At 36.0% G+C, this 25,098-nt stretch overlaps 1 protein-coding gene across 2 annotated transcripts in view; it reads right to left on the bottom strand.

Annotated features, from left to right (window-relative positions):
- LOC149069121 (ecdysone-induced protein 78C-like) overlaps nucleotides 1-25,098 on the bottom strand; it is a 129,104-nt gene that overhangs the window by 62,912 nt on the left and 41,094 nt on the right. Inside the window, exon 1 of one of the 2 annotated variants that reach the window (XM_089250912.1) lies at nucleotides 22,263-22,872. The exons of the other annotated variant lie outside the window; for it this stretch is intronic. Coding sequence (XP_089107038.1) covers nucleotides 22,263-22,845 — 583 coding nt within the window. The 5' untranslated portion in view covers nucleotides 22,846-22,872. Of the gene's footprint in view, nucleotides 1-22,262; nucleotides 22,873-25,098 lie in introns of those variants that run through there. 2 annotated transcript variants of the gene reach the window in all.

A 25,098-nucleotide genomic window follows, 5' to 3' on the forward strand; every position in this document is an offset into this window, starting at 1 on the left:
ATATAGATAGTACACTTCATAAACCAACAAATGGCACGATTAAATCATTTTCGTCAAAAAAATAGACTGTCATCGCTTTTCTCCCCGACCCTTCATATTAACCACTACGTACATAGTATTTGTAATGAACAAAAACTTAGAAAATTATGGAAAGTATGTGGTGTGGCCAGTTACTACTTATAAAAGACCTAGACACGGAGCCTCGTATTTTTCAAGTTATTTCTAAGAAAACATCTAATTATTTTATGTTTGTGCTCTGTTATGTCCATACAGACCACGAACTTTTTTAAATGGAAGTGAAGATCTAAAAAAATCTTTCACAAACGCCATGGGTTTGTGCAATGAAAATTCACGCTAAAAGAAAGGATTTGAGTTTGTGCAGCAAATTAAAAGATTTGAATGCAATAAAGAACAAACAAAAAACTCAAACTGAAATTGCCAAAAAGCATGGAATTTCTCAAGCTCAGGTATCAAGTATCAATAAAAAGTCTGATAAAACTGAAGACAATTGGCGAAAGAACGGAAGCTTAATCAGGAAACGGAAGAGAAAATCTAATTTCGACGGTATCGACCACGCCGCATCGCAAAGGCTTCATACTGAATGTGCCAATGCATTAATCAACGGCGCCATGATTAGACAAAAGCAGAAAAAATCGCCTCAATCAACAGTTTTCAAGAAAAAACTTTGAAAAAACTGAAAAAATGTTTCCTTCAAAAGTATGGTCACACAGATCGCAGCAAAGGAACGCTTTGATTAGAGCTGGGAATCGATTCGCATTTCTAACTGATTAGTCAAAAAGTTTTAATCGACCAATCGAATTTTTTTGTCGTAACTTTCTAATAGTATAATTGATGCTATAAAAATATTTTTTATTCATTGCACGCAACTATTTGCCAGATGTAAACAAATGTGGATATACTTAGATTAAAAGTAATTAACTTAATGTAATTTAACCTACGTTGAAAACGTCACTTTGAAAGAAAATATGGATTTTCATTTTTTTATTTTTTTATAAAAGCCCCATTTGTTTTGATTCCAAAACGGGCCTTGTTTTGTTTATATGATGCTTAGAATTAAAGTTACGTTCACTTTAGTGTTGCGTTTTTACATACAAGTAATACACGAATAAAGACTTCAAACGTGTTTTACGAAGAATGCTATTTTTGACATTTTACTTGACTTCGTGACATGATTTGTAAAAATTGATTCATTGTATCCTTACGAAATTTTAATGTGATATTTTGCTATATATTGTTGAGGTTATGAACCAAAATCTAAGGTCTATCACATATATTTTTTGAATTACAGTGCTTATAGACAAAATGTAGGATGAAATTTCAGAAAATTCACACGTACTTAAACATATTTTGGTGTAACTTATGAACATATCATGCAATCCTTTAAATTTTGGTTCATAACCTGCAACATTACAAGCTAAAGATACTGTGAAAACCACAAAGCATTTCATTAACAAAATTTTTTGCAATCGTGTTTTGAATATCACTTGAATTTTGCCTAAAATTTGACATAAAAACGACTTTTTCATAGAAAACATAATAGATAGACCAAAATTTGTCACTGTTTTCAACATTTCGAGACGCTTTCTATCAAAAAATGTAATTAAAGTTCACTCCAGAACCATTTTAAAGAAAAGTGACAAGAAAGGTAGTCGGATACCTTAAGAAATTAATTTACTGCTCACTTGAAACAATTTAAAACGCTTAACATACTTTGCCAAATTCTGGAGTTTCTTCCCTTGGATCTTGTCGTTTTTTTTAGATTAGTCACTGATTTCGAAACTACTTCCTATTATACTGTTGCTACATAGAAACTGCCCCAAATGGTACATGCGAGGAGAGGAGCTAATGCTGCCAAGAAAATAGAAAAACTACTGTTCATAGTGGAGACAATAGATTTTAGTCTCGAATGTGTGTGTGTGTGTGTGTGAGGGAATTTGAAACTGAAGTCATCAGCTTTCGTGGAATCAAATCGTATTTCCCCCATGATAAAAAATGATAAAAATACTGATTCAAATATTTTTAAATAAGAGGTCACCTTCCAAAATACTATGAGTAGGAATATAATTTAAAACATCCAATCAGTTTCGTTGCATTAACGAAAATTAAAGATTTTTTTTTTTAAGAAAAAAAAAATTACGAGTTAAGTTAAATTTCAAACTTTTAAGCAGATTTTAATCGAATTGATCGAGTCGATTAACTTTCCACTAAAATTTTTAACTGCGATTAACAATTGATCGATTAAGCAACCCGATTAATTGATCAATTGGACCAGCCCTAGTTCTGATGTTTAATAAGACGTATAATCAGGTTCGGTAGATGGTACAATCTGTGACATAAATGATTTCACGAAACCTTCACTTTCAATATTTTCATTTTATTAAGTACATTCCGGAGGACATTTTTCATTGTGGATGAAACAGTTTTGTTTCGCCGAGCAATGCTAGTTGGGACTATTGCTGGAACTCGTCATATACAGATGGATGAAAGAGCTGAAGAACTAAACATGTTTATAAAAAAAATTAAATTATCAAAAGAAAATACAATTACACACATGCTATCTTAATTTCTGTCAACTTAAAATGTTTTTTCTTCGAGGGTATAACTCAAAATGTCTAAATACAATGTATGGAGCGTGCGGAAAAAGAATGCAATTTCCACTCTTTGAAATTTTGCTTTTCTTTTCATTTTCATAAACTCAAAAGTCCCGGTTTGATAAATCATTGCCTCAAATATAATTTCAACCATATGAATTTCACAATCAAAGAAAATTACTCGATCTGAAATTTATGATGGTTAAAAAATGCGTCACTGAAAATAAAATACCGGTATTATTATCGAAATATTTTTAAGTAATGAAAACAAATTACTTAAAAATTACAATAAAAAGAGCGAGGTGATGAATATAAAGTCGAGTTTTAGAAAACGATTGCATATAATAGTTATACAATACCATACTATTTTATGTAATGTTTATTATAACGACACACGCACACAGAGGGAATGAAGTCATTTTATTTTTCTAAAATTTTTAAATAATTGAATAACGAGAAAATGTATGTATTTGACTTCCCCCCCCCCCAAAGATGTCAAACATTAAATACATTTAGTAATTTTTTTTTTTAATTTAATGGATGAAAGAAATGATTAAATTATTCAGTCTCTAAAATTGATTCCAACTCATTTGTTTCGAATCACTCATTCTAAAGACAAATAGGTCAGGCGAATGATTTTCTGCTTTGCGTCATTAATTGCAAAAATTACTTTCAAATGGCGATAAATCAGTTAACGATCGAAATAAAGGGTCAACGACGAATAATAGAGAAACCAATTAGTTTTTGATTTGAGAAAATCCGAATATTCGTTTTTGGACGCGTTAACGTTATGTAAAAACTTTCCTGTCAATCGTTTATATGAAAAAAAATTTCAATTGTTTCCATATAGAGCATCTTTTACTTGATGTCACATTCGTTAAGAGATAAAAATCACTTTTAGTTATCATTTCAACGGGTTCATATACAGTCAAACCTCTCGATCTCGAAATTGACGGGCCGGAAAACAAATTTCAAGACAGAGTTTTCGGGAAATAGAGTTCTTTTTTCTGGTAATGAAAATTATTGGTTACACAGTCAATTTTCAATCACACTGTATGCAAATACACTAAAATACGTTCGAAATTTTTTTTTTGTTCAATTTAATTTACATACTTTATATAATATAGTCCACAAGCTTAGATTAATGCATATTTTTCAAAATGGCATCTATACTAGCAACAGCTGCAAATGTTTCGGGCCCTATCTTGTCAGTTTGTTCGAGAAAATCGCAGTGTTTTTGCAGAATGTTCAGCAGTTTTCACTGTTGAACCATCTTCTACTATATTTTTGTCATCCGAGTCGACCAATTATTCACCAATAATTCATTTCTTTTTCACAGGCAAGGTACGGTGAGTTTGTAGTGAACTTGGTCCATTTCAGCAAAATCGAAAAACGAATGAAATTTCCAGCTTCAAATGTGTTTTGGCAATGCTCCAATGTTTTGATATTGGAGTGAACCACCCACAGATCTGATTCCTTCATCACATTCCATTCCACCAGAACTCCTTCATCACTGAGATGATTGGTTCCAAACCTACAGCTTTCTTGAAGTAATTTTGGATTGTCTGTTGACTGACTTTTAAAATGCTGAACAAGCCATCCAAGTGGCATCCACCCCCCCCCCCCCCCTGTCAATCAGAGTATCCACCTGTAATTGACACAATCCATCAACACAATGGGCCTTTCCTATCAATTTCCTAAACCTCCGGAGAAAAGCCGGAATTGCGTGAAAGAAAAGGAATTCCCGTGTTTTCGTTTTACTATCATAGGGCTTGGTTTTCGAGATAGAGAGTTTTACGAAAATTATACTTCGAGGCAGAGAAGTACAGAAAATGCAAGGATTTTTTTTAATTTTTCGAGACATACAGTTTTTCGAGAAATAGACTTTTCGATAGGTTTGACTGTAATAAAAAAAAAATATGTCTTTCATAAAAGAGAAGGTAAAAATATAATAAAATCTCCAATTTTTTCGACGAAAACATAAAAATAATAAGCTATTTCACAATGACTGATGATGTTTCTTGCGTTCAAACGTGTCAGAAATATGTCCCGAAGCGACGAAATTCCCAATATCACGCCTCTGGTAATTGCTGTGTGAGAGCTGACAGAACCGTAAACCCGGAAGAGACACCGAATGGGTGCGACGAAATTTGGTGTCGAGACCACAGCTCGTGTGGGAAACGAGTAGGAGTTTACCTGTCTTGTTTCGAACCTTCAATAAATAAGTTCTCGAGTTCATTGAGTTTCATTCTTATGAAATAATCACGCCCGTCCCTAAGAAAAAGATTGTTATATTTTGCTTATTGCAGGGATTCCTCCACCTGTTGTGTGCGAAAGACTCAGTAATGTTTTAAAAAAATCATGTAAATTTATAAAACATGTGATGTTTCAGTTGCTTTCTGACATACGGTGGGGAAGGGAGGGCATTACGTACGTATGAACAGGTGTCCAGGGCATTTGGATACTGCTAGCTCTTCGGAAACATGGCCTAGAGCCGCCCTTAAGGATGAGCGGTTCCCACCCTAATGTAAATCATACACAAAATCGAACCGTGGCTTGAATTTAGCTTGAAGATGGTAGTGCCATTCGTATGTGAAATACAGTCAAACACTCGGCTACAACGTCAGTAATTGGCTTTCCGGCTGATTCCCATAGAGGTTTATGATGGTCAACCCGTGGACCTCTGAGTCATCTGATGTGGTTCGTGACATCAAACCTAATTTTATAAAAATGAATCGAGAGGCACGTTTCCAGCTCACTTAAGTGAACCGCGGCACATTTCCTTATCACTTGAGTGACCCGCCGCCAAATCACTTCAGTGGCCTGCGACATGTTTTCAAACTAATGAAGTGACCCGCACTATCCTAAAGGTTGAGCACTCCAGCCATAAAACTTGATGAAATGAAAGAAATAATTAAGAAAAAACTAATTAAAAGTTATATATAATTAGTACAACACTTTTTCCATAGCCATTGACGGCTAAATTTGACCGAGAACTAAGTTTTACGCGTATTTTAATTGAAAAAAGAGGCAACCATTTCCCCAGCTACTTCACCAAACACCAACTCTGGCCATATCGTTAAATTGCAATTTACTGCTATTAATGAGATGGGTTGGAGGTGAAGGCGCTGTGTCTATCGGTGGTCGCCTCAAGTTCGTTAGGGGCCATTCAAGTATTACGTAAGCAGATTTTCAGCCATTTTTGACCCTCCCCCCTTGTCACCAAAAGCAAGCAAAACACTGACCCCCCCTACCCCCCCCCCCCCATCAGCAAAATTTCGTCAGCCGCTTAGAATATTTCATATCTTCAAAAAGGGGTGGTTGATGCCGTAAGCAACCTTCAAACCCCTTGTCATCAAAACTCAGCAAATCCGAACCCCCCTTCCTCCCTCGATGCTGACGTAATACTTGAATGACCCCTTAGGGGAAATATCTCATCTACATTCTCCCTCGGGTTTGAACCTGGGACTGTGACAGCAACCTTCACGGTGGTAGAGGAGCATCTTACACCACGCCACTCGGGACACAGTTCTGTCGTAAGGCACGGGGCCCACCGGGAGATCTCGAGTGAAGAGAGGCCTCATGAAAATAGTATGTGGTCAAAATTTTCGAATGTAAGTATGTAAATGGGAAGGCACACAAATTTATATAACGATGAGGAGGGTAGCCTCAGAAAAATCACTTTGCCCCTGATACTCTTGAGTGAGTCGGCCCTACTAGGACACAAAAAAGGGCTGATACACGACGGCCATCATTCTTATACTGGTTGTTATAGGCAGCACAATGAAATCACTGGTTTTCAATCTTTTCGGGGGGGGGGGGTCGTTTTATTGGTCTGTCTGGGCCAAGCCTGATATCAATCATTGATTGAAATCGATAGAGATTATCGTTATTATCGATAGAGAATCGTTAGATTTTTTCCGCTTTTTTTATATTACACAATAATAATAACTATGAATTGTTGAGCGATCAATTTTCAAGATAGTTATCATGATTAATATTCATGTAAAACTCACTCTTTATCAGTTATTTTCAAATTCATTGTAAACCTTAGAAAATTTTGAATCTTGAATCAATGAAGCATAATTCGTGATATAAATGCTGTAATTCATGGATGATTTCGGGAAAATTGAATGATTCAAATAAAATTGAAATTTCGTTTGAAAGTTCTTATTAGCGATTGGAAGGAATAGAATTCAATTGAAATATGAATAGATAAATATACGAAAAAATATCGTAATCAATTCTCAGGGTAAAATTAAGTAAAATCTTTGATTCTAAGACCATTATTTCTTATACGCTGTGTATTATACCTATTTCATAGATTTCAATTATTTTCCATGAAAATTGGTTTTGTTTTAGATTGCTGAACAATGTGTTCCATGGATTCGTAAATAGTTTAAAAATTCATGAAAATGAAAGGAACTAATATATTTGAATGCGGTTTTTAGTACAGAAAAATATAGTTCAAAATTTTATCGATAGAGGGTGCTGAACGGAAATGAATCGTATTTGATTGGACCTGAACGTTTGTTCAATCTTTTCTGTGCTCGATACGTTCATAGAGCTACAGCCGGTGATTTCTGGATGAGGTAGAACAACTTCACCAACAGTGCTTTGTCCACAATGAAAACCCCCTATGCAACAGGAAAATTCAGAAAGAGCTGTTAATCGTGCATTTATCTAGGACTTAGGGGTCATTCAAGTATTGCGTCAGCATCGAGGGAGGGGGTTTCTTATTTGCTGACTTTTGATAACGGGGGGGGGGGTGAAGATTGCTTACGTCATCAACCACCCCTTTTTGAAGGTATGAAATATTCTAAGCTGCTGACGGGGGAGAGGGGGTCAGTGTTTTGCTGACAAGGGGGGGAGGGGGGTCAAAAATGGCTGAAAATCTGCTTACGTAATACTTTAATGGCCCCTTATTAGGACTCTGATAAAGCATATTTTCAGTGATTCGCATTCGTGCAGCGCCGTTTATCGACGAAAATTGGAACTAAAAAATTTACTGTATCCAAAAAAATCCCCCTACGTAAGAATAACTTTTTCACGAACGGCATTCAAATATATCAATTTCTTAAATTTTTTCAAATTTTTTAAGAATTTACAAATTTATGATACACACCTTATATATTTAACAACTAGATTTTTTATGAAAATTTTCTTTTCTGTTCCTAGCCACATAGTTGAGGATTTGGCCGATTGTGACCTTTGTGTTTGTAAACGTCGATTTACCAAACATTTGCGGGAGAAATGATAAAGCATACGTTGAAAAACAAACGGATATTACATATGTTAATTAGAATACATTAATTTTAGTACTATGTGTTTTTATTATAATAAAAAGACGTATTTTTCTCCGCTTTAATCAGCGCATCTAGTAATCTACAGACGACTAATTAAGGTCAATTCTTAAGAGGACGAACTTCCGCAATATCAACCTTTTTGCATCTCTAATTATACGAATTCGGTCTGAATCTAAATGATTCAGTGACGTCATCGAGCGTGAATCATAGAGAGACGCGATGTTTCATATTATAATCTTATATAAGTCTTAAAAGTTATGAAACATCTGAAACAACTCGAGCGTTCATTTTTCGTTGATATGACTAAAAGAACCAAAATTTTTCGTATTTTTCAGAGCGAAATTTCCCGAATATTGTTTATTTTACTGCGATTTTTGAAGTGGAAAGAGAGAAACTGTTTTTATTTTTAAATCATGATTATTTCTTTCCTCGCGCTGTGGCTTCATCGTCCCCTAAAGCACAGAAATAACTGCACCAAACCAATAATTCATTTACTTATTTAGCATAATTTTCAGTTGATTGGTCATGTGGAATCCTGTATCAAAATAACATTTCATGCAGAAAAATGTTATCATTTGCTGAGTTAAACAACCTAATTCTTTTCATTAAGCCACGTGCACATGACTACAACATTCAACTATTCAACCACCTCATTTGTGTCAATGTGTTGATCACAGATATTTAATTCGATTCACTGATGAAATATTCTGATTATACTAACGTGCTTCCGAGGTTTCGGGTTTTTCTTGTTTCAAATGCTCCTCTTGAACGGTTTTTTTTTTGCTCCAACTGAGAATCGCCGAGTGAAAAGGCTCTTCACTTTTGTAAAGTCCGGGTATGATCACACACAGAAACCGCATAAGCGTAAAGTTACTGAAAGTACAGCCGAATCCCGTTTTAACGAACACTTTTCTAATCCCCCAAATAAGTTTACATACGAACAATACTAGGTAACCTGGAATTCCTTTATAACGAAATTTCGTTTTAACGAAGTGATTTCTCCGGTCTCTTGGCGTTCGTTATAACGGGATTCGACTGGAAGATCCCACATATATTGGGGAACAAGGGGCTCACGCACAAACCTAATACTTTTATACGGGCTCACGCACAAACCCAATACTTTTATAGGGACTCATTTCATTTCATACCGTGCACCCATGGCCCCCACATCCTGGAGCAGGGCCCCTAGGCTGAGATCTTCTGCGGGCCCCCCGACCAGACTTTCACGGGCCCTTTATGATGAATTTATAGAGTGAAAAAGCAAAAAAAATGTGAAAATTGTCCCGGGCCCCAAGGCTGGAGCCTTGTCAGCCCATCCATCCCTTGTGGGGGCTATGCGTGCACCACCCAGGCTCTATCGGCCATTGTCAATTTTAGCCATTGCCTCGGATGAGGGGGCTGGGCGGTGTCCCAGCCCCAGTATTATAGGGGCTCTGTGGTAAAGGTCTTCACTACCTTTTAGGCATCGCGAGTCAACAAAAAAATTTCCACGACGTCCATACTGCGATACTACACAGTGGCGTCTTTTAACGGTGAGCCTAACGGTCCCCTAAACTCCGAGTCAAAAAAGGGGGGGGGGGCACTACAATACCTGCATTTTTTTTCAAGATTGTTTTCTCATTAAGTATGATTTAATTAATTCGAAAATTATTTTTTCATTGAATACGAACCTGCATTAATTCTTATCAATTCCTTGGGAAATATTTTTTGTTATTTCTGAAAAATATTTCTTTCAATAATTCTAGAAATATATTTATATTTAATAAATGAATTTTCATGAAAATAAATATTATTTCCACTGATTCTGAAATTGTTTCTTTCAATAATTCTAAATTTACTTCTTTTATGAGGTATGAAATTATTTCTCTCCTTAGTTCCGAAATGTTTTCTAAAAGTAACTGTGTAAAACTTCCTGTCGGCAGGCCACTGCAAATAACTTCGAAGGGCACAGGTGACCCGCGAGTCATGCGTTGAAGACTTCTTTATTATGGAAATAGTAAAAAAAAAAAATATTCGATGGGACAGCTAAAGCCCATAGGCCAAATACAAGATTTACGGCTATGAGCAACTGTAGAGCTTCGAGTGACCCGGTTTGTTTTTTCGAAATAAATACATTGATCGAATTATATATTTTTCACATATGGTTTACCACCTTGGCAATTTCCCTCTAACAGACTCACCTCAGTGAGCGATACAACTGGCAATATTGCATAACAGCGTGTGCGAGCGTACTTCAAACTTAAAAAGATTCTAGATGAGAACATGGACCCATGACGTTGTTGAGATGTCACTACCGATATAACTATTCTGACGCAGTTTACTGGGATATCACATATACGACACACCGAAGATATTACTTAATAACTTAAATCGGAATAACTGAAACAGTGATGATGATATCAAATTAGATTTTCATGGCGATCATTCAATGATAATTTTTTTTAGGAGGAAAAAGCCGTCGCGTGTCTGAGTATTAACGTTTCCTCATTTCTAGTTGTTGCCATCATCAGAAAATGCTTGCTGGTCTTGAAACTCGATCAAAATTGTTTTTATTAACTTGAGTAAGTCGGACAATGAACCACACTAAAGAGCATGAGACCTTCAATGGTCATTAAGAGTAGAAATAAAAGAGTTTGACCAAGCGAGTATTGAAAGAAAATGGAAATCACATGTTCGACGTAGATTTTAAAAAAATTTAATCGAAATTTAAATTTTAGATTTCAATGATCCAAATGTTATGCCTGTTACCTCGTGCTCCCACAGTATTACGAAACATTCCACTCTACCCACAATTCCAGGTTATCGACCGGGAAACGATCAAAATTCAATCCAACCGAAAGAATGCACATCAGACGTGTATTGTCTATTACATTTTCTTTGCAAGTATTATTTTTCCAAAAGAATTTTCAAACGTCTTCCCTCTAAACACAGGTCAAAAGAAACCAAACTGAAAAGTGAGCGATTTTTAAAAGCTCTCATTGCTGTGAAAAAAAAATGAAGCAAAAGAAATCATAACTCCATAACATTACACGTACAACAACAACAACTTCAGAAATCTTCATAAATCCGTCAAATTCTTTACATCGATATGAGTACAGCGTAAATGCTAATCAAATCCATTCAAAAAAAAAAAAAAATGAAAAATTCCACCGAAACAAAACATCAAAGAAGCTATTTAAAAAAACGAAAAAGAACTATCATTAACCCCCGCACTATTTATCATCTCATCATGTTTATGAATATTATTACTCTTAAAGGTAACATTGGGAGGAGGGATTAAAGCTGGTTATTACGTTATATTACTATTATTATTATTTTTTTCGAAAAAGGAAGAGAAAAAGCATCTTATCTTCTTCAACACAGGGTTCAACGAACTCTCACTCGACTAGGAAGGAAGTTACAGGAAAATAAGAATAAGAAAAAACTTTAAGAATATCATCATCACGAGACTTTCGTTTTAACTGTTGGAGTTCTTCCGACCGTGAACTTGGCCTCGTTTTCTTTTTTTATTTACTTATTTTCCTCGTTTCCATTTTTGCCTTAATCAACACAACAGAGAGAAAAATAAATAAATAAATAAAAACTCTTTATATCCCGAAATAAACACATTCACGTGCGGCAAGAAAACAACGAAGTCACGGTCGTCATAAACAAGCGAGGAAAAAAAAAAAAAAAAAAAACAGAAAGAAATCAGTTCCGTTATAACTTGTTTCCTCCTCGTTGTCTTCCTTGTTTTCATATCATTATGGGACTAGGAAAAAAAGCTTATGTCATACGGTTCGGGATATGTTTTTTGAAGGTCGTGGGAAAAAAGATGAAGCCGTTGGTAAGAAAAATGTGTAAAAATTTGCGGATTAAAAAAAAGCAATAATTAATTTACATACGTTCAAACTCGGTTATAGTGACCAAAGATTCCACGTTGTAATTGAAATTGATGCTTTCGAGATACTTTAAGGATGGAAAATATGATCAAACTAGCTATAACACCCGGCACTGTCCAGGTTTTCTTCAATTAATGGGATTATTGAAAAAGTGGCAAATCATTATAAAGGAATAAACTATTGTACGTGATACTGGCAGTTTAAAGATAAAGCGCATGTAAAACGCATTGTTAGGGAACCACAGTAAAAATTTCGAAAGTCATTCTTGAACTGCTGGAGTCATGCTTGAACTGCTTCATAGTCATTAAAGGTTCCGCGAAACAGTGCCGTCTTAACGTATGGGGCCTCAATGGAAAAAAGTCCTCACAAAAATGAGATCTGGTTGAAATTTTCTGGAATTTGCAAGGTGGGCCCCTCAGCAAAATCACTTGGCCCGGGGGCCCACGATGCTCTAAAGACGGCCCTGCCGTGAGAGCTTTCACGTTGGAAACCAGTCTATGGGAATCAGTTGGAACCGCAAATTATTGATGTTACCCTTGCTCCAGAAGTACACATATGTGTACCTTCATACTTAAATGTTTCAAATGGTTTGAATGATTCTTTTTTCCAAGTCAAGATCTAAGGCACACATACTGTATGTGTAATTCAAATTGGCCTAGTAAAGATATCGGCCAAATTAATTAATCAATCAATCAATCAATCAAAAAATTTCTTTTAAATTTAAAACTTAACGTACTCAGTAATTTTTCAAATTTTTAATTTATGCAGCAGTGTACTAGTGTATTACAAAAACATACCATTTTTTAATTATATAGTTTCAGAGAAATAAATCCATTTTGGTTTAGATGAAAATTTAATTTAATATCAGTTTTTTTTAAATCAAATCCAGAGGTTATTTTAAAAAAAATTCAGTTTAAAAATTAATAAAATTCAATTTTGCTGGAATTCACAGAATTATTTTATTAGTTTTAAAAATCAATTTCTCGTTTCAATGCAGGATTAATTCCAAAACTAATTTCGTTCGGAATTTACTTCAGGATTAGTTATAAAATTAATTTCATTCGGAATTGAATTAAGAATTAATTTGAAAAATTAATTTTTTTTCATAGAACTTTATTCGATTAAAATTTTCATTCCGATCAGAATTTAATTCAGAATCGATTTTAGCATTTGATTCATAGTCAATAATAGAGTTTAATTAGTAATAAATTCTGGAATTTAATTATTAATCAATTTTAGAACTTAATTTTATTTTCAATTTTATTCGAGATTTTTCATTCTAAGTGAAAATTTCGTAATTAAGAAATTTTCGTAAGTCTCCTCCGAGCAAAAATAGAAAAAATATCTTTACCACTTTCAGCAAAATTTATGGTACAACTAATTTTCTCTCTAAAACTAACAATAGTTTTAATTTCTGCCAAATATTGCTTTTTAACATCGCAAACAATTTCAAAGTTATACTAATCCAAAAATTAAAACTTTACAAGTTTTTAAATCTCCATTAATTTAATTATTTCAGCTATTTGAACGCTTTGAACCCTTTAACTCCCGAGAATTCACTTTTTGTAATTTTCAAACTGTTTTTGCATTTCTGTTACTCAAAAAATGCATTAAAACCATAAACGTCAACAAATCATTATTTATGACATGAAAAATCATTATTTTTTTCAAATTTTTAATTTTTCTTTTTGTGAAGAAATAATTCACTCCGTTCAAATCTTTTCAGCCAAAATGATGAATGATATATTCATCTTCACATACAAGCTTCTCCAGAATTCTATATTGCTAAATTTTATGTAATAAATAACATTTTTCCCGGAGGCCCTTCGACACTTTCTCCTGAAAGCCATCTTAAGAAACCTCCCTCCCTCCCCTGAATGTTCAACTTTTAGTGCTGCCCTCTGATAAAACCTCCCAAATTTCACATTCACCCTATTTCTAACTCAGAACTTATAAAATCCTTTAAGTCAGGGATTAACTCCCTGAAGTCAAACAAAAAAAATTCTTCAGTGAGAATATGGCAACCATTTGCAGGGTCTGGAAGGGATAGAGGAAAATATATGTTTTAATAAAGTGCTGCGATTCATAGACAATTCCTTGAAGAGAAAATCGATATCACATAAGAGGGGAATCATTTGAAAAGGAGGAAAAGAGAACAACAACAGTAATAATACATGTAATGATAGCGGTGAGACCAAATAGCGTAAGAAAAGAAAAAATTGTGCGCATAAATTAGGGTTGTTCTCGCGAGATTATTTAGGCCACGTTCCGTTTTACTTTTTAACTTTCACTTCTCTCTTCAAGGTTTAACGAAGGAGAAAAAAATGAGAGAGAAATCGACCAGTTACGTACGTACAAAGTAACAACAAAAAAAATGAGCTCACTTTTGATAACCAGAAATGGTTTTTGGTTATTACAAAGTGGATCGAGAGTACTGGTTTCAGTTACTTCAAGGCTCCTAATTTGAAATGTATACCACGCAAAGTCCTAGAAAACAAAAGAGTTAGGAAAAGAAAAACGTATTCTCTTTTTCCTTTCTTACTCTAATTTCTTAGCCCCATTAAATTGATGCCCCGGAGCTCGATCGAGTCCCAATTAATTGTTGATTACGAAACATACACAATACAACGTTATATATCCATCTACGTATATTACTTACACCATTTTCTTCGATACATTTCCATGAAGGAGATGGCTATTCAGTTTCGGAATTTGAAAGTTAATAGAAATGCAGTGGTATCTCTTAATACAGAGGGGTCATCGATCTTTAAGACATTGCTGGACAAAAAAAAATCCATGAAGCCAGAGGGCCAACAAGTCATACTATGGTACCCGGAATGACACAGTGGCATGTAAACGGTTGGGCCTCCACTGGGGCCCAGGACTCCGAGTCAAAAAGGGGACTCTATATTATTGACAACACTATAAGACAACCATAAGTGTTTTTTATGGGCATTGTATAATATTTTATCATATGGTTTTTAGTTTTTATAATTGCATTTTTAATTGGGTTGCTGTATTTTGGAAATTAGTGGCATTCTATACTTGTTATGGGCAGCTTTTTTTCAGCCACTCCGTTGGGCTTTGCATTTTTTGCCTGTTACGGCATTGTATTTGTATTTGCATTGGAGAATTTTATTCATTCTGAAATGATTTTTTTCATTAAATACGAATTTTCATCAATTCTGGATTTTTTTTTTTCAATTAATTATAGAAATATTTTTCATTAATCTATAAATTTTGAATAATGAATAATAAACTTTCATGAACTGCGAAATAATTTTTTACACCAATGCTGAAATTATTTTTTCAATAATTGTGAATTCGTTTTCCTCAATGATTCTGTGTATACGTAATCCTTTTCGTCGGTGGACCAATGCGAAAAATTTCGAGGGCCACGCGTGACCCACGGGCCATGTGTTGAAGATCCCTGTCTTAATATAGCACGAAACTTTTTGAGGCAAAAAATCAATTTATATCAATTTGTTATTCTTATTTAACATATTTAAGAGTCTTTTCTACCATTTAACGTAGTCAGAAAGTTTCAAAAATGATATCTCTAGTAGAAATATCATTAAAATATGTTATTCCATCTTTGAGTTATATCAAATTTTGTACACATATTGTGATTGTACATGTTAAGTTATGCCAATAAAATGATATATATATATATATATATATATATATATATTGTAAATTTTCAAACATTAAGGGGAGGAGGGAAATGCATTACTAACACCTTGTGCGCATGATAAAATAGCATAGCATATCAATGTAATCGATGAAAATTGATTCATCATAAAGAAAACTCGAGTTCATAAAATGAAGCAAAATATCAAAATTTCATTGATCCGATCTTGTTTAAAAACAAATTTAAAATTCAAAATTTTAAAAATTAACTATTCTTAAATAAATCATTCTTCAGGAATGAATCTCGAATATTTTACCTCATTCTAGAAACTGGGTAGTTTCCTTTATTTTAAATAAATTTTCATTCAATCATATTGATTTCATGCTATTTTATCACATGCGCAAGATATTAATAATGCATTTTTTCTTAATATTTAAAAATTTGCCCGAAAAAAATCAGTATTGGAGATATGTATAGCATTCTATTAGCATAGCATAGCATATGAAATCGAAAATGTGGAAAAACTTTGAAATAAATTAATGATTGAATAATATTTTTAGTATCTGGGCTCAAGTAACCTCCAATTAATTGAGGTTTTCGAAAAATATTTCTCTAGCTTTTAACAATCGCGGAACACTCGAAATACTGAAATATACATCTACGGTGCTCCTGCCCCTGAAGAGTAGAGGCTCTTCGAGGGAGGAACAGCCACATTACCAGTCGTGTTCATTTGCAGCAGCGGGTTCTTAACCCTTTGTGTTCAGCAGACCCTTTGTGCCAATAAGACGAAAGCCAGGAGCACCCTTTGCTAATAAGATGAAGTCCACTGACTCCCTTAAGCGAATAATATCTGGCATACACATATGATAATGTAAAAACAATTGATTGCTTTCACATCTAAGCTCCCGAACCCCCGAAACCTGTCCAAGGGCCCTGGTTCAGAACTACTTGAAAACTTTGCCAATATTCAATATAAATTAAATTTCAAAACACTTCCATCTTGACTATAATTTCTTTATGTAATTATTTTCTTAAGCTAAATTAACATAGAAAAAATTCATCTTATCACACAGAAAGTTGAAATCTGTCTATTACAGGCACAAAAAAATTATATGAAAATATACTTTTTTCATTGAAAAATGATGAAAGTTTTTCGGGAAGAGAATCCATGAAGAGGGCGTTCAACTTTTCCCACATACGCATAAAAAACGTATACATGGCAATAAAAAAAAAAAAAGAGGGGAGGTCCAGGGAAACTTTCTTAACCCCCCCCCCCAGAAGAAAAATTTCCTTTTTAGCACGCCTTGGTCCCTAGCCCCCCCCCCCCCCCACAACCATGAAATAATTTTTTTTTTCTTAAAAACTTTCTCGCTTCCTTAAAGGTTTCTTCTTCCTCAGAGAGTCTTGGAATCCCTGATAGCAGCAATAGTATTATGTTATAGAAAAGACGTGGGGGCCCCCTATAAACTTTTGGGTTGGAGGGGGATAACAACCCCCCCCCCCCCACCAGAGAGAGGTGGGTGGGCTCCTTCACGTGCTATGTGGAAGACCTCTAACTTTTTTTTTTTTTTCTTAGGAGGGTGACACAGAGAAAGTGCGAGGAGAGAGAGAGGGAACACAGAACGCACTTTGCGATCATCATCATGATGAGATGAGAAGAAGTTGCAGAGGGGGTGAGGGCATTTGCCCCTGTCCTCTACCCCCCCCCCCCCCTCTTCTTGGAGCTCTTCTTATAAGACGTTTTTCCGCACTGCCGAGGTCAATGAACCCTGGTAACCGACAAGCTTAAAAAACTTCTCCCTTATAAGATGCTATTCCTTCAGAAACGTCTTGGCAAGTAGTTAAGTCAGTCACAGTCATCATTAGCTTATACACAGGGAGGAAGAAGAAGAAGAAGAAGAAACATTCCAAGATACACCTCCATTACGTGGAATAAAAAAAAAAAAATCTTAAGAATTCATCAGAGTATCCTGCTGGAAATTATTTTTCTTTTACTTTAAATTAAGAGGAATATATTTTCAATAGAAATATTTGTCTCGCAAAAAATTCACGCCGAAAATACTAGGGGAAAAAATTTCTGGGTAACAATAATTTCCACTGAAACACGTGATTAATATGAATTTTTATAGCTTATTTTTGACTGTTTTGAAGAAGTGCCTTCGAATATAATAATGGGCCATAACTGAAAATCTAAATTATTCCTACATAATGAGTTTCGAGTCGAGGCTGACTATATATAACTAATCTGGAACTTTCGAAAATTTTATTCAGCTCGCAAATAATGATAAACAAAGACCGGAAGTTTAGGAATTAAAAATTGTAAAAATAGGCATGCAAAAAGGAACCAAAAATACTTAAAATAGGCACTAAAAATGCTTAAAATATTCACTAAAAATGCTTAAAATAGGCACTAAAAAGGTATTAATAATTGATGCAAAAAAAGGAAACATCAGTGAAAATCGAGATATTAAGGGTCCGAAAAAAATGACTAAAATGCATAAAAAATTTACTCCATGTTACCACATATTAGTGTATAATAACTGCATTATTAGCCTAACCAAGTTGATACAATAACAATCGTGCAAAAAAAAAAAAAATTTATTGTGATCCTTCACACTTAGGTCGGAGGCGATTTTATTCACCTAATTAGATACGTTATTAGCTTACACGCAAAATAATTCTGGCTAAAATTAAAGAACGATAATTAATTAACAATTATAATAGTTACAACTATAATGTTTTAATTGAAATCTATTCTTACAACTCGGTGGGAATTTGATGGTATGTTGATTTCTATCGTAAAACTATGTATAGCAGAGATGAGTCTCTTTTACACCTGGCAATACCAAGTTTTGTCAGATGTCTATCTCTCAGGCATTAACTTCTGTTTGCGTTTAAATGAGCCTGGGGGTAAGGAGGCGGTTTCTGGTAAGAATTAGTACAATAAAATTTAAATTTTTTAACAGGTTGCTCGAATATTTTTGAAACCTAAAATATCAGAGTTTTACAGAATATAGCCTCTAAGATTCAAGGACAAACACTAAACAATGTCGAAACAGGCATTTATGGCAGAAAAATTTCAAAAAAGGCATTTTCCAAAGTTTAAAAATAGGCATTTACGGCATTTTGCCTGAACTTCCGGGCTCTAATGATAAATATTTCATCATATCAAAATACGATATAAAACGTGAAGTTGAAGCTAGCTTAGCCCCGAAATTATTTTTGTCTGTGTTTTGATTGAATAAACAAAATTATCTATCCAAAGAAAAACGCAATGAAACCCTCTCTCGTGAGGCCAAAAACTAATTATGCTTCATTTTGAAGGCTTTCAATAAGAAAGTTTTTTTATGGTCACCCATGTTTTGTGGGCGAATTCTTTCGTTCCGCCAGTGTCCGCAAAAGAGACGCTTTACTGTATAATATGCGTCCATCGCTCCTCTGCTCAGAAATTTGTTTTTCTCACCCCCTCCCCTTCCTGAGTAGTCCCATAGGATCCTGTATTACAGTAAAACCTCGCTTTTGCGGACACCGGCGGGACAAAAGAAAAATCGTCCGTAGAAGAGGCGTGATTGTAAAAAGAGGGTTCTTACTCAAGCCTTTAAAATAGAAAAATGATTATTATTTGGCGGAAAACATGGGTGGCCGTATCTGAGGACTAACCGTTAGGTAGGGTTTCACTGAATATTCATAACTGTCACTGCCCCCACGGTACTTTTCGCTGCCCTTTTGCACACTTTGGAAAACACCGATTTAGTTCCTATATACGGCCCGCAAAAGTAATCCTAGGGGAAATACAGACCCACAAGTTCATACATATCTATGTAATCCATGTTACAATGTCTTCTGAGGAAGAAAATAGTGTGGTAATTTTGTATGTACACCGGGGCGTGAAAATAAAAAATAGTTCACGCCGGCCAAATTTCTTAGGAGGCCTTTCTAAACCTTTTTCCATGCTGGTGAAAACACTTGCATATACTCCGAAAATTTTGCCTTGTCCTCAGACTCCGAAAGACATCATACTTGGAAAATTTTGTTCCCCAACACTGATTTTATTAGTCACAATAGCAACCTGGAGCCTGATATTTTTTAATCCCTGATATACACCACTGCATAAACATGGCGTATTAATAGGACCCGGTTTATTTCGCAAATGTGAATGTTACCGGCTACGAATGAAATTAAAATACACTGACAACACATTTCACTTTGTCTCGAATCTACAAAGCCTTAGCGTCAAGCTGTATCAGGTTGAAGAGACATGGTTTTTTTCTGTCTACAGCACATCTAGGAAAAATACTTTCTAGGTATTCCCCGGAGAAGACACCTAATTCTGCTTACAAAGTCTGCCCCGGCATAATATTCAGAAAGCCTTTCTCCTAGAGAGGATGGAGAAAAATTGAAGAAGGAAAAAGGTTTTCATAGAAATGTTGCAGTAATTCTCATTCTAGAGCCTAAATAACCACTAACATATTAAAATGAAACTAAATTTCATGCGTTTAACTTTACCCCTCTAAGTTTTCTCGGATAGTTTTGTGCCATTACGTGACATTGGGCATATTATTCTGAGTAAAATTTCAATTTTTAAACTAGATTGAAAGAAATGCATAAAATTCCCGTAAGAATTGATTCGAATCTCTCTGAAATTAAAAAATTAGAACTAAAAATAAACTTAAAAAGCTGTATAAGCCATGGCATATATTTTTGTTTTACGAAAGCAACTTTTACTCAATTTTGTAACAATGGATACAAATATTTAATACAGAAACATTATTAAAATACAAGGATGAAAATTATGCTTATGAGTAGTCAAGGAGCGAAGTCTTTACCCGCACTGACCACCAGAGTAAAATTAGGCAAAATCACTTTTGCTAAACAATATTTTAGAGCAACATAAGCCTATTCATCAAAATTTAGTAAGAATATATGTTATATGGATATTTAAGTAAAAAAATATATTGGTGGTAACGTGAGAGATAATTTTATTACGGGAAATCATATTACAGTACTTACATTACTTTGAATGCTATACGATAATTTTTCACAGTCGATTTCTTGAATATCGGGTTTATCGAGAAATAATTTCAAAAATTGGTAAGAAATAATTTTACTTTTTAAAACTAGTGAGAAATAATTTTTAAGCTATTGAGAAAAGTGATTTCATAGATGTGGGGAGGGGAAGTATTTTTCACAATTTAATTAATGAAGATTCATATTTAATATAAAAAATATAATTTCAGAATTATTAATGAAAATTTATTTTTGACAGAAAAATGATTTCAGATTAACTAAAATTCTCAAATAATACAACGGGCCCCTCGCTTGACCCGAAGCCCTGGGTACCGTTAGAGAACAGCAGCTCCTAGAGAAGACCTCTATCTCTAGGAAGTGTGCTGGTTGAGGCGACCTGTTAAGACGACTCTGTGTGGCCCGCAATACTTTTTGGCCCGCAATGTCTGAATGGTTGAAGAACACCCCCCCCCCCCTAGAATAGACACTGGAGAATGCATTTGACTCAAACGGTGTGAAAGCATGTTGTTACCGCACATCTCTAGTTTGGTAAGACTGCTAAAGCGCTATCACAGCATGAATTATGTACGAGGACGACAACTTGATCTGAATGGAAATGATGCAAAGGGTAATAAGACTACAAATTAGCGCGTCAGAGATGCAATACGGAGCTTCGAATTAATTAATCAATCAGGAAGATGCCCAAGATTCCATTTCTGACAGCATTCTGATAAACTACTGAAGTTTGCTACAGCTATATGATTGATTATGATTGATATGTACTGTCAAACTCGATTATAACGATCTCAGTTGTAACGGTACCTTGCCCATAATGTTAATAATTTTAATGACTAGAATGACGTTGATGAACCTCGCTTATAACAACGCAACGACCTCGGATATAACGATACCTTTTCCGTCGCTTTTGCTTCCATATTTATGGCATTTCTCCAAATTATTCCTGGATTAGAACTAATCACATTCAGAGATTCGTTTGTTATTCTATTGATTTCATATGCAGGGCCGGAACTAGAGAGGGGTGCAGCCACCCCGGGGGACAAATTTTACGAAAGAACAAAAATACCATTATAAAATCATCGAATTTTGCAGTGGTGGGGGAGGCAGAATCATGCTTCAGCCCCCCCTCCCCCCGTCACTAAAGTTCAAGTTACGGCCCCGTTCATATGAACATAAATAATTTTATATGTTCTTACGGCTATAAATGACTATAAATATACGGGGGGGGGGCAGAGGGGACAAATATTCCTATAATTTGCAATGTCCAATTTTTTGATACAATTTTGTAGTGAAATATATTTTAAATTACTGCAGACTCCTTTTGCTTTAACACTATTTCTCCCCAAGGGTTATTTATGAACAATATTTGGCAATTTTGCCAATGATTGGAAACATTTTTGGCAAGAATTGGCAATGTCTGGTTTTAAGATCATAAGATAATATTTGATCATTTCCTGTATTTTTCTTCATCATATATGTCACCGAAAACATGGCCCCCCAACATCATGCAGATTTCCTGGGATGAATCTCTGACGCACTCCTCTATAGGGAATTTATACTGTGTAAAAACAAATCATTGATAGGAATCGTCCCGGGCCCCCAGGGTTAGAGTCCTGTCTCCCCTTGTGGGAACCACGCTCCCAATCACAATAAAAACACAACTTTAGGCACAGTATTTGAATGCATCTTTGTCAAAAGTATCGGAAAGGTCAACCTTAGTTATAACAACAAAATTTCATGGAATGCCGTTATAACCGAGTTTGACTGTAATTTATTGGTTGATTGATTGATGACAGAGAGCACTTACCCGAGGAAGATGACTTGCTCGGTGAATATCCTTTGTTCGAGAGGTATTTGCGTTGCGGACTAGTGTTTGTAGTAGCAGTGTTGTTGTTGTTGTTGTTGGTCGTGCTACCTATGCCTTTCTGTTCGTACAGTACAGTTATGCCTTGGGCGTTCAGGCTACCGTTGGTGAACAGCGGTGGCGGGCTCCCGCCACCCAAGATAATGTCCGTGGTGGTCTGCGGCGTGGTCGGCGTCGAGGGCGGAGACGACATGCTGGTGACCGACGGTGGTGACGTCAGGTAGCACCCGACGTCCCCGCTGCTGCTGACCTGCACCACGGCCGGGTGTATGGCCGTCACGAGCGGCTCGCACCCAGGGTACTCCTTCTTGATCGAATGGAAAGAAGTCACGGGCTCGGCCATGGGGCCCGCCGGATCAAAGAAAGACGTCATCGAAAAATCGGCACTCGGATCGAAACTGATGTCCGGGAGGTGGTCGTGAGAGTCCTGAGGGCCGACTCCGAGAGGGCTCACCACCGTCGACGTCACGGGAGAACCTATGTCGTCCCCTTGACCACATTCTTCGACTTTTATGAACACGTCCATATCACTTTAAATAAACCTATATATATATATATATATATATATAATAATCAAAACAAACAAAAGTCTTTTTACGATCAATTATCTGAAGATGACTTGAGCGTTCATCCACCAGCCAGCGGATCGGAAAACCACGTGAGCCGCTCTCTCATCAAGGTCAATGACACATCAGTGTCGGTGCACGAGACTTTTTCAGACGCACCACTTCCTTAACGATTATCATTAACGTTTCTAAATATTATTGGATGCCACGGAATCACTAGAACTTTCTAGAGAGAAGTGGCCACAACATTAGGTTTTTTTGTTGTTTTTTTTTAAAAATCAATCCATACCTGTGAATAAATCCAATCACGTCAAAGAGATTCCTGCACGTAAACAATGATCAACAGTCGCATATATAATAATTGATATAATAATTTTTTTTTCTTGATTCGAGTCATCAAATCAGTCACACGAAAATCCAAACACTTCGCACAAGAACGACAAATCACGTCGGACCGGAGGTCATTGACCTTGAGGGACGCCGAATTCCTCCGCTAGTCCACGCCATGATGACGACGACGAGCACCTGACGATGTCACTAGCCCTGCCGGTATACGACAACCACCAACAACAACAATCGGTCGAAAAATCCTTTCAAGGAGGAGGACACCATCCACACCGAGTCCACATCCAATCTCTCGCACTTCCAGAGATTCCCAAAAAAACACCACCAACCAACCCGTCGGTTCCTTCAGCGATGAAGAGAAATCACATGCACACAACTTTATCCTTTTTTTTTTTTCCTTCTCCCGAGGAAGTCTCGAGGAAATGTTCGTCGAAGATCCCCCCGAGAACGAACTTGAGGAAAAAAAAAATAATAACAATAATAATGGAAAGGGAGAGAGAGAGAGAGAAGAGAGACCTGCAAGCGGGATGGATATATGGTGGAAAACTGCAGGCACCACACAACTTTCCCTCTCGGGTTCTAGGCTGAGAATGAGCAGAAAAGTCCTGTTTACTGACAGGTCGATGAACCAGGTAGAGCGAGAGAGAGAGAGAGAGTAGCGTCGGAGGTAGGCCTGGCCTGGCCTGCCTGCCTGCCTTAGTGGGTTTCGATTCGAAACCTGTCCTGTTGATCACGGTTCCCTTCCATGCACCCCTCACTTGCAATTGCCAAAACAAGTTTACCTGCCGAACAAGGAGTGTGGGGGAAAAGAAATGCAATGCACACACTCGAAACCCAGCCGGCATTTATTATATGAGAAAGCGAATTAAAAAGCCGGCACAGGTTTTTTTTTTTTTTGTGCCTGAAGTTGTCCAGCCGAGACGGGGATAGAAGACACTAGAGAAGCCAACACAACACACGCATACAGCGGTTTTCGTTTTCTTTGCCCTGTAGGAAAAAAAACGTTCATTTCACAGGGTCCCGTTATAAGGGGTCGCGATAGACACGCCACTAGTCATCGTCTTTTTGATGGTGGTGGTGGTGGTGGTGATGATGATGCGTCTTTCCCTTTGGTGTTTTGGTGCTTTTTTTTTTTGCTCGGGATTATCTCTTTTGAGAAGTGGAAAAAGACTGAAAAGCATCGAATTAACTTCCGGAATAGCAAGCATTTGTGCGTAAATATCAACTTTTCAACTCGTTTTAAAAGGTTTTTGTCTTCGCGTTTGTGTGATTTAATGATGAGACATCGGGTGAAAAGTTTATGAATTATAATTTTCCGTTTGTTCGAGGGCAAGAAAATTGATGACTACGTAAATCTAATAAGGAGAAGACGCACAGTCTAACTCGGTTATAACGGCACCTTGTCCATAACGTCAATAATTAGCGGTCTGGGCTGATTCCTGTAGAGAATATATAGTTGATGAAGTTTTCTTATATAACGTCGAAGAAAATGCAAAGCCCTCAGAGGTGACGACACTTCGGTGATAACGTCGATAAATACCGAGTTGTCTGAGCTGATTCCCCCCACAGAGAACAGTGTTGATGAACCTTACCTGCATAACGTGGACTTGTATCCGGCACATGGGGCCGATCTATCTTTACCAAATATTTGCCGTAATCTCTATATTACTTATAAAATACCGGGTTTGAGCCCTCCCAATATTTCCAATAACTTTACGTCCACGCTTGCTTATAACGTCGAGGAAAATGCACCGACCTCAGATATAACGACACATTTTTCGCCACTTTGCCCCGTAGAAAACGTTTATTTCACAGGGTCGCGATAGACACGCCACCTTTTATGTTGATTATGATGTTTTTCCTTGGGC

Source organism: Pholcus phalangioides, unplaced genomic scaffold (assembly GCF_987345545.1).
Source record: "Pholcus phalangioides strain wild (caught in Gottingen) unplaced genomic scaffold, Ppha-v1.0 ptg000024l_1, whole genome shotgun sequence".
Lineage (NCBI taxonomy): Eukaryota > Metazoa > Arthropoda > Arachnida > Araneae > Pholcidae > Pholcus > Pholcus phalangioides.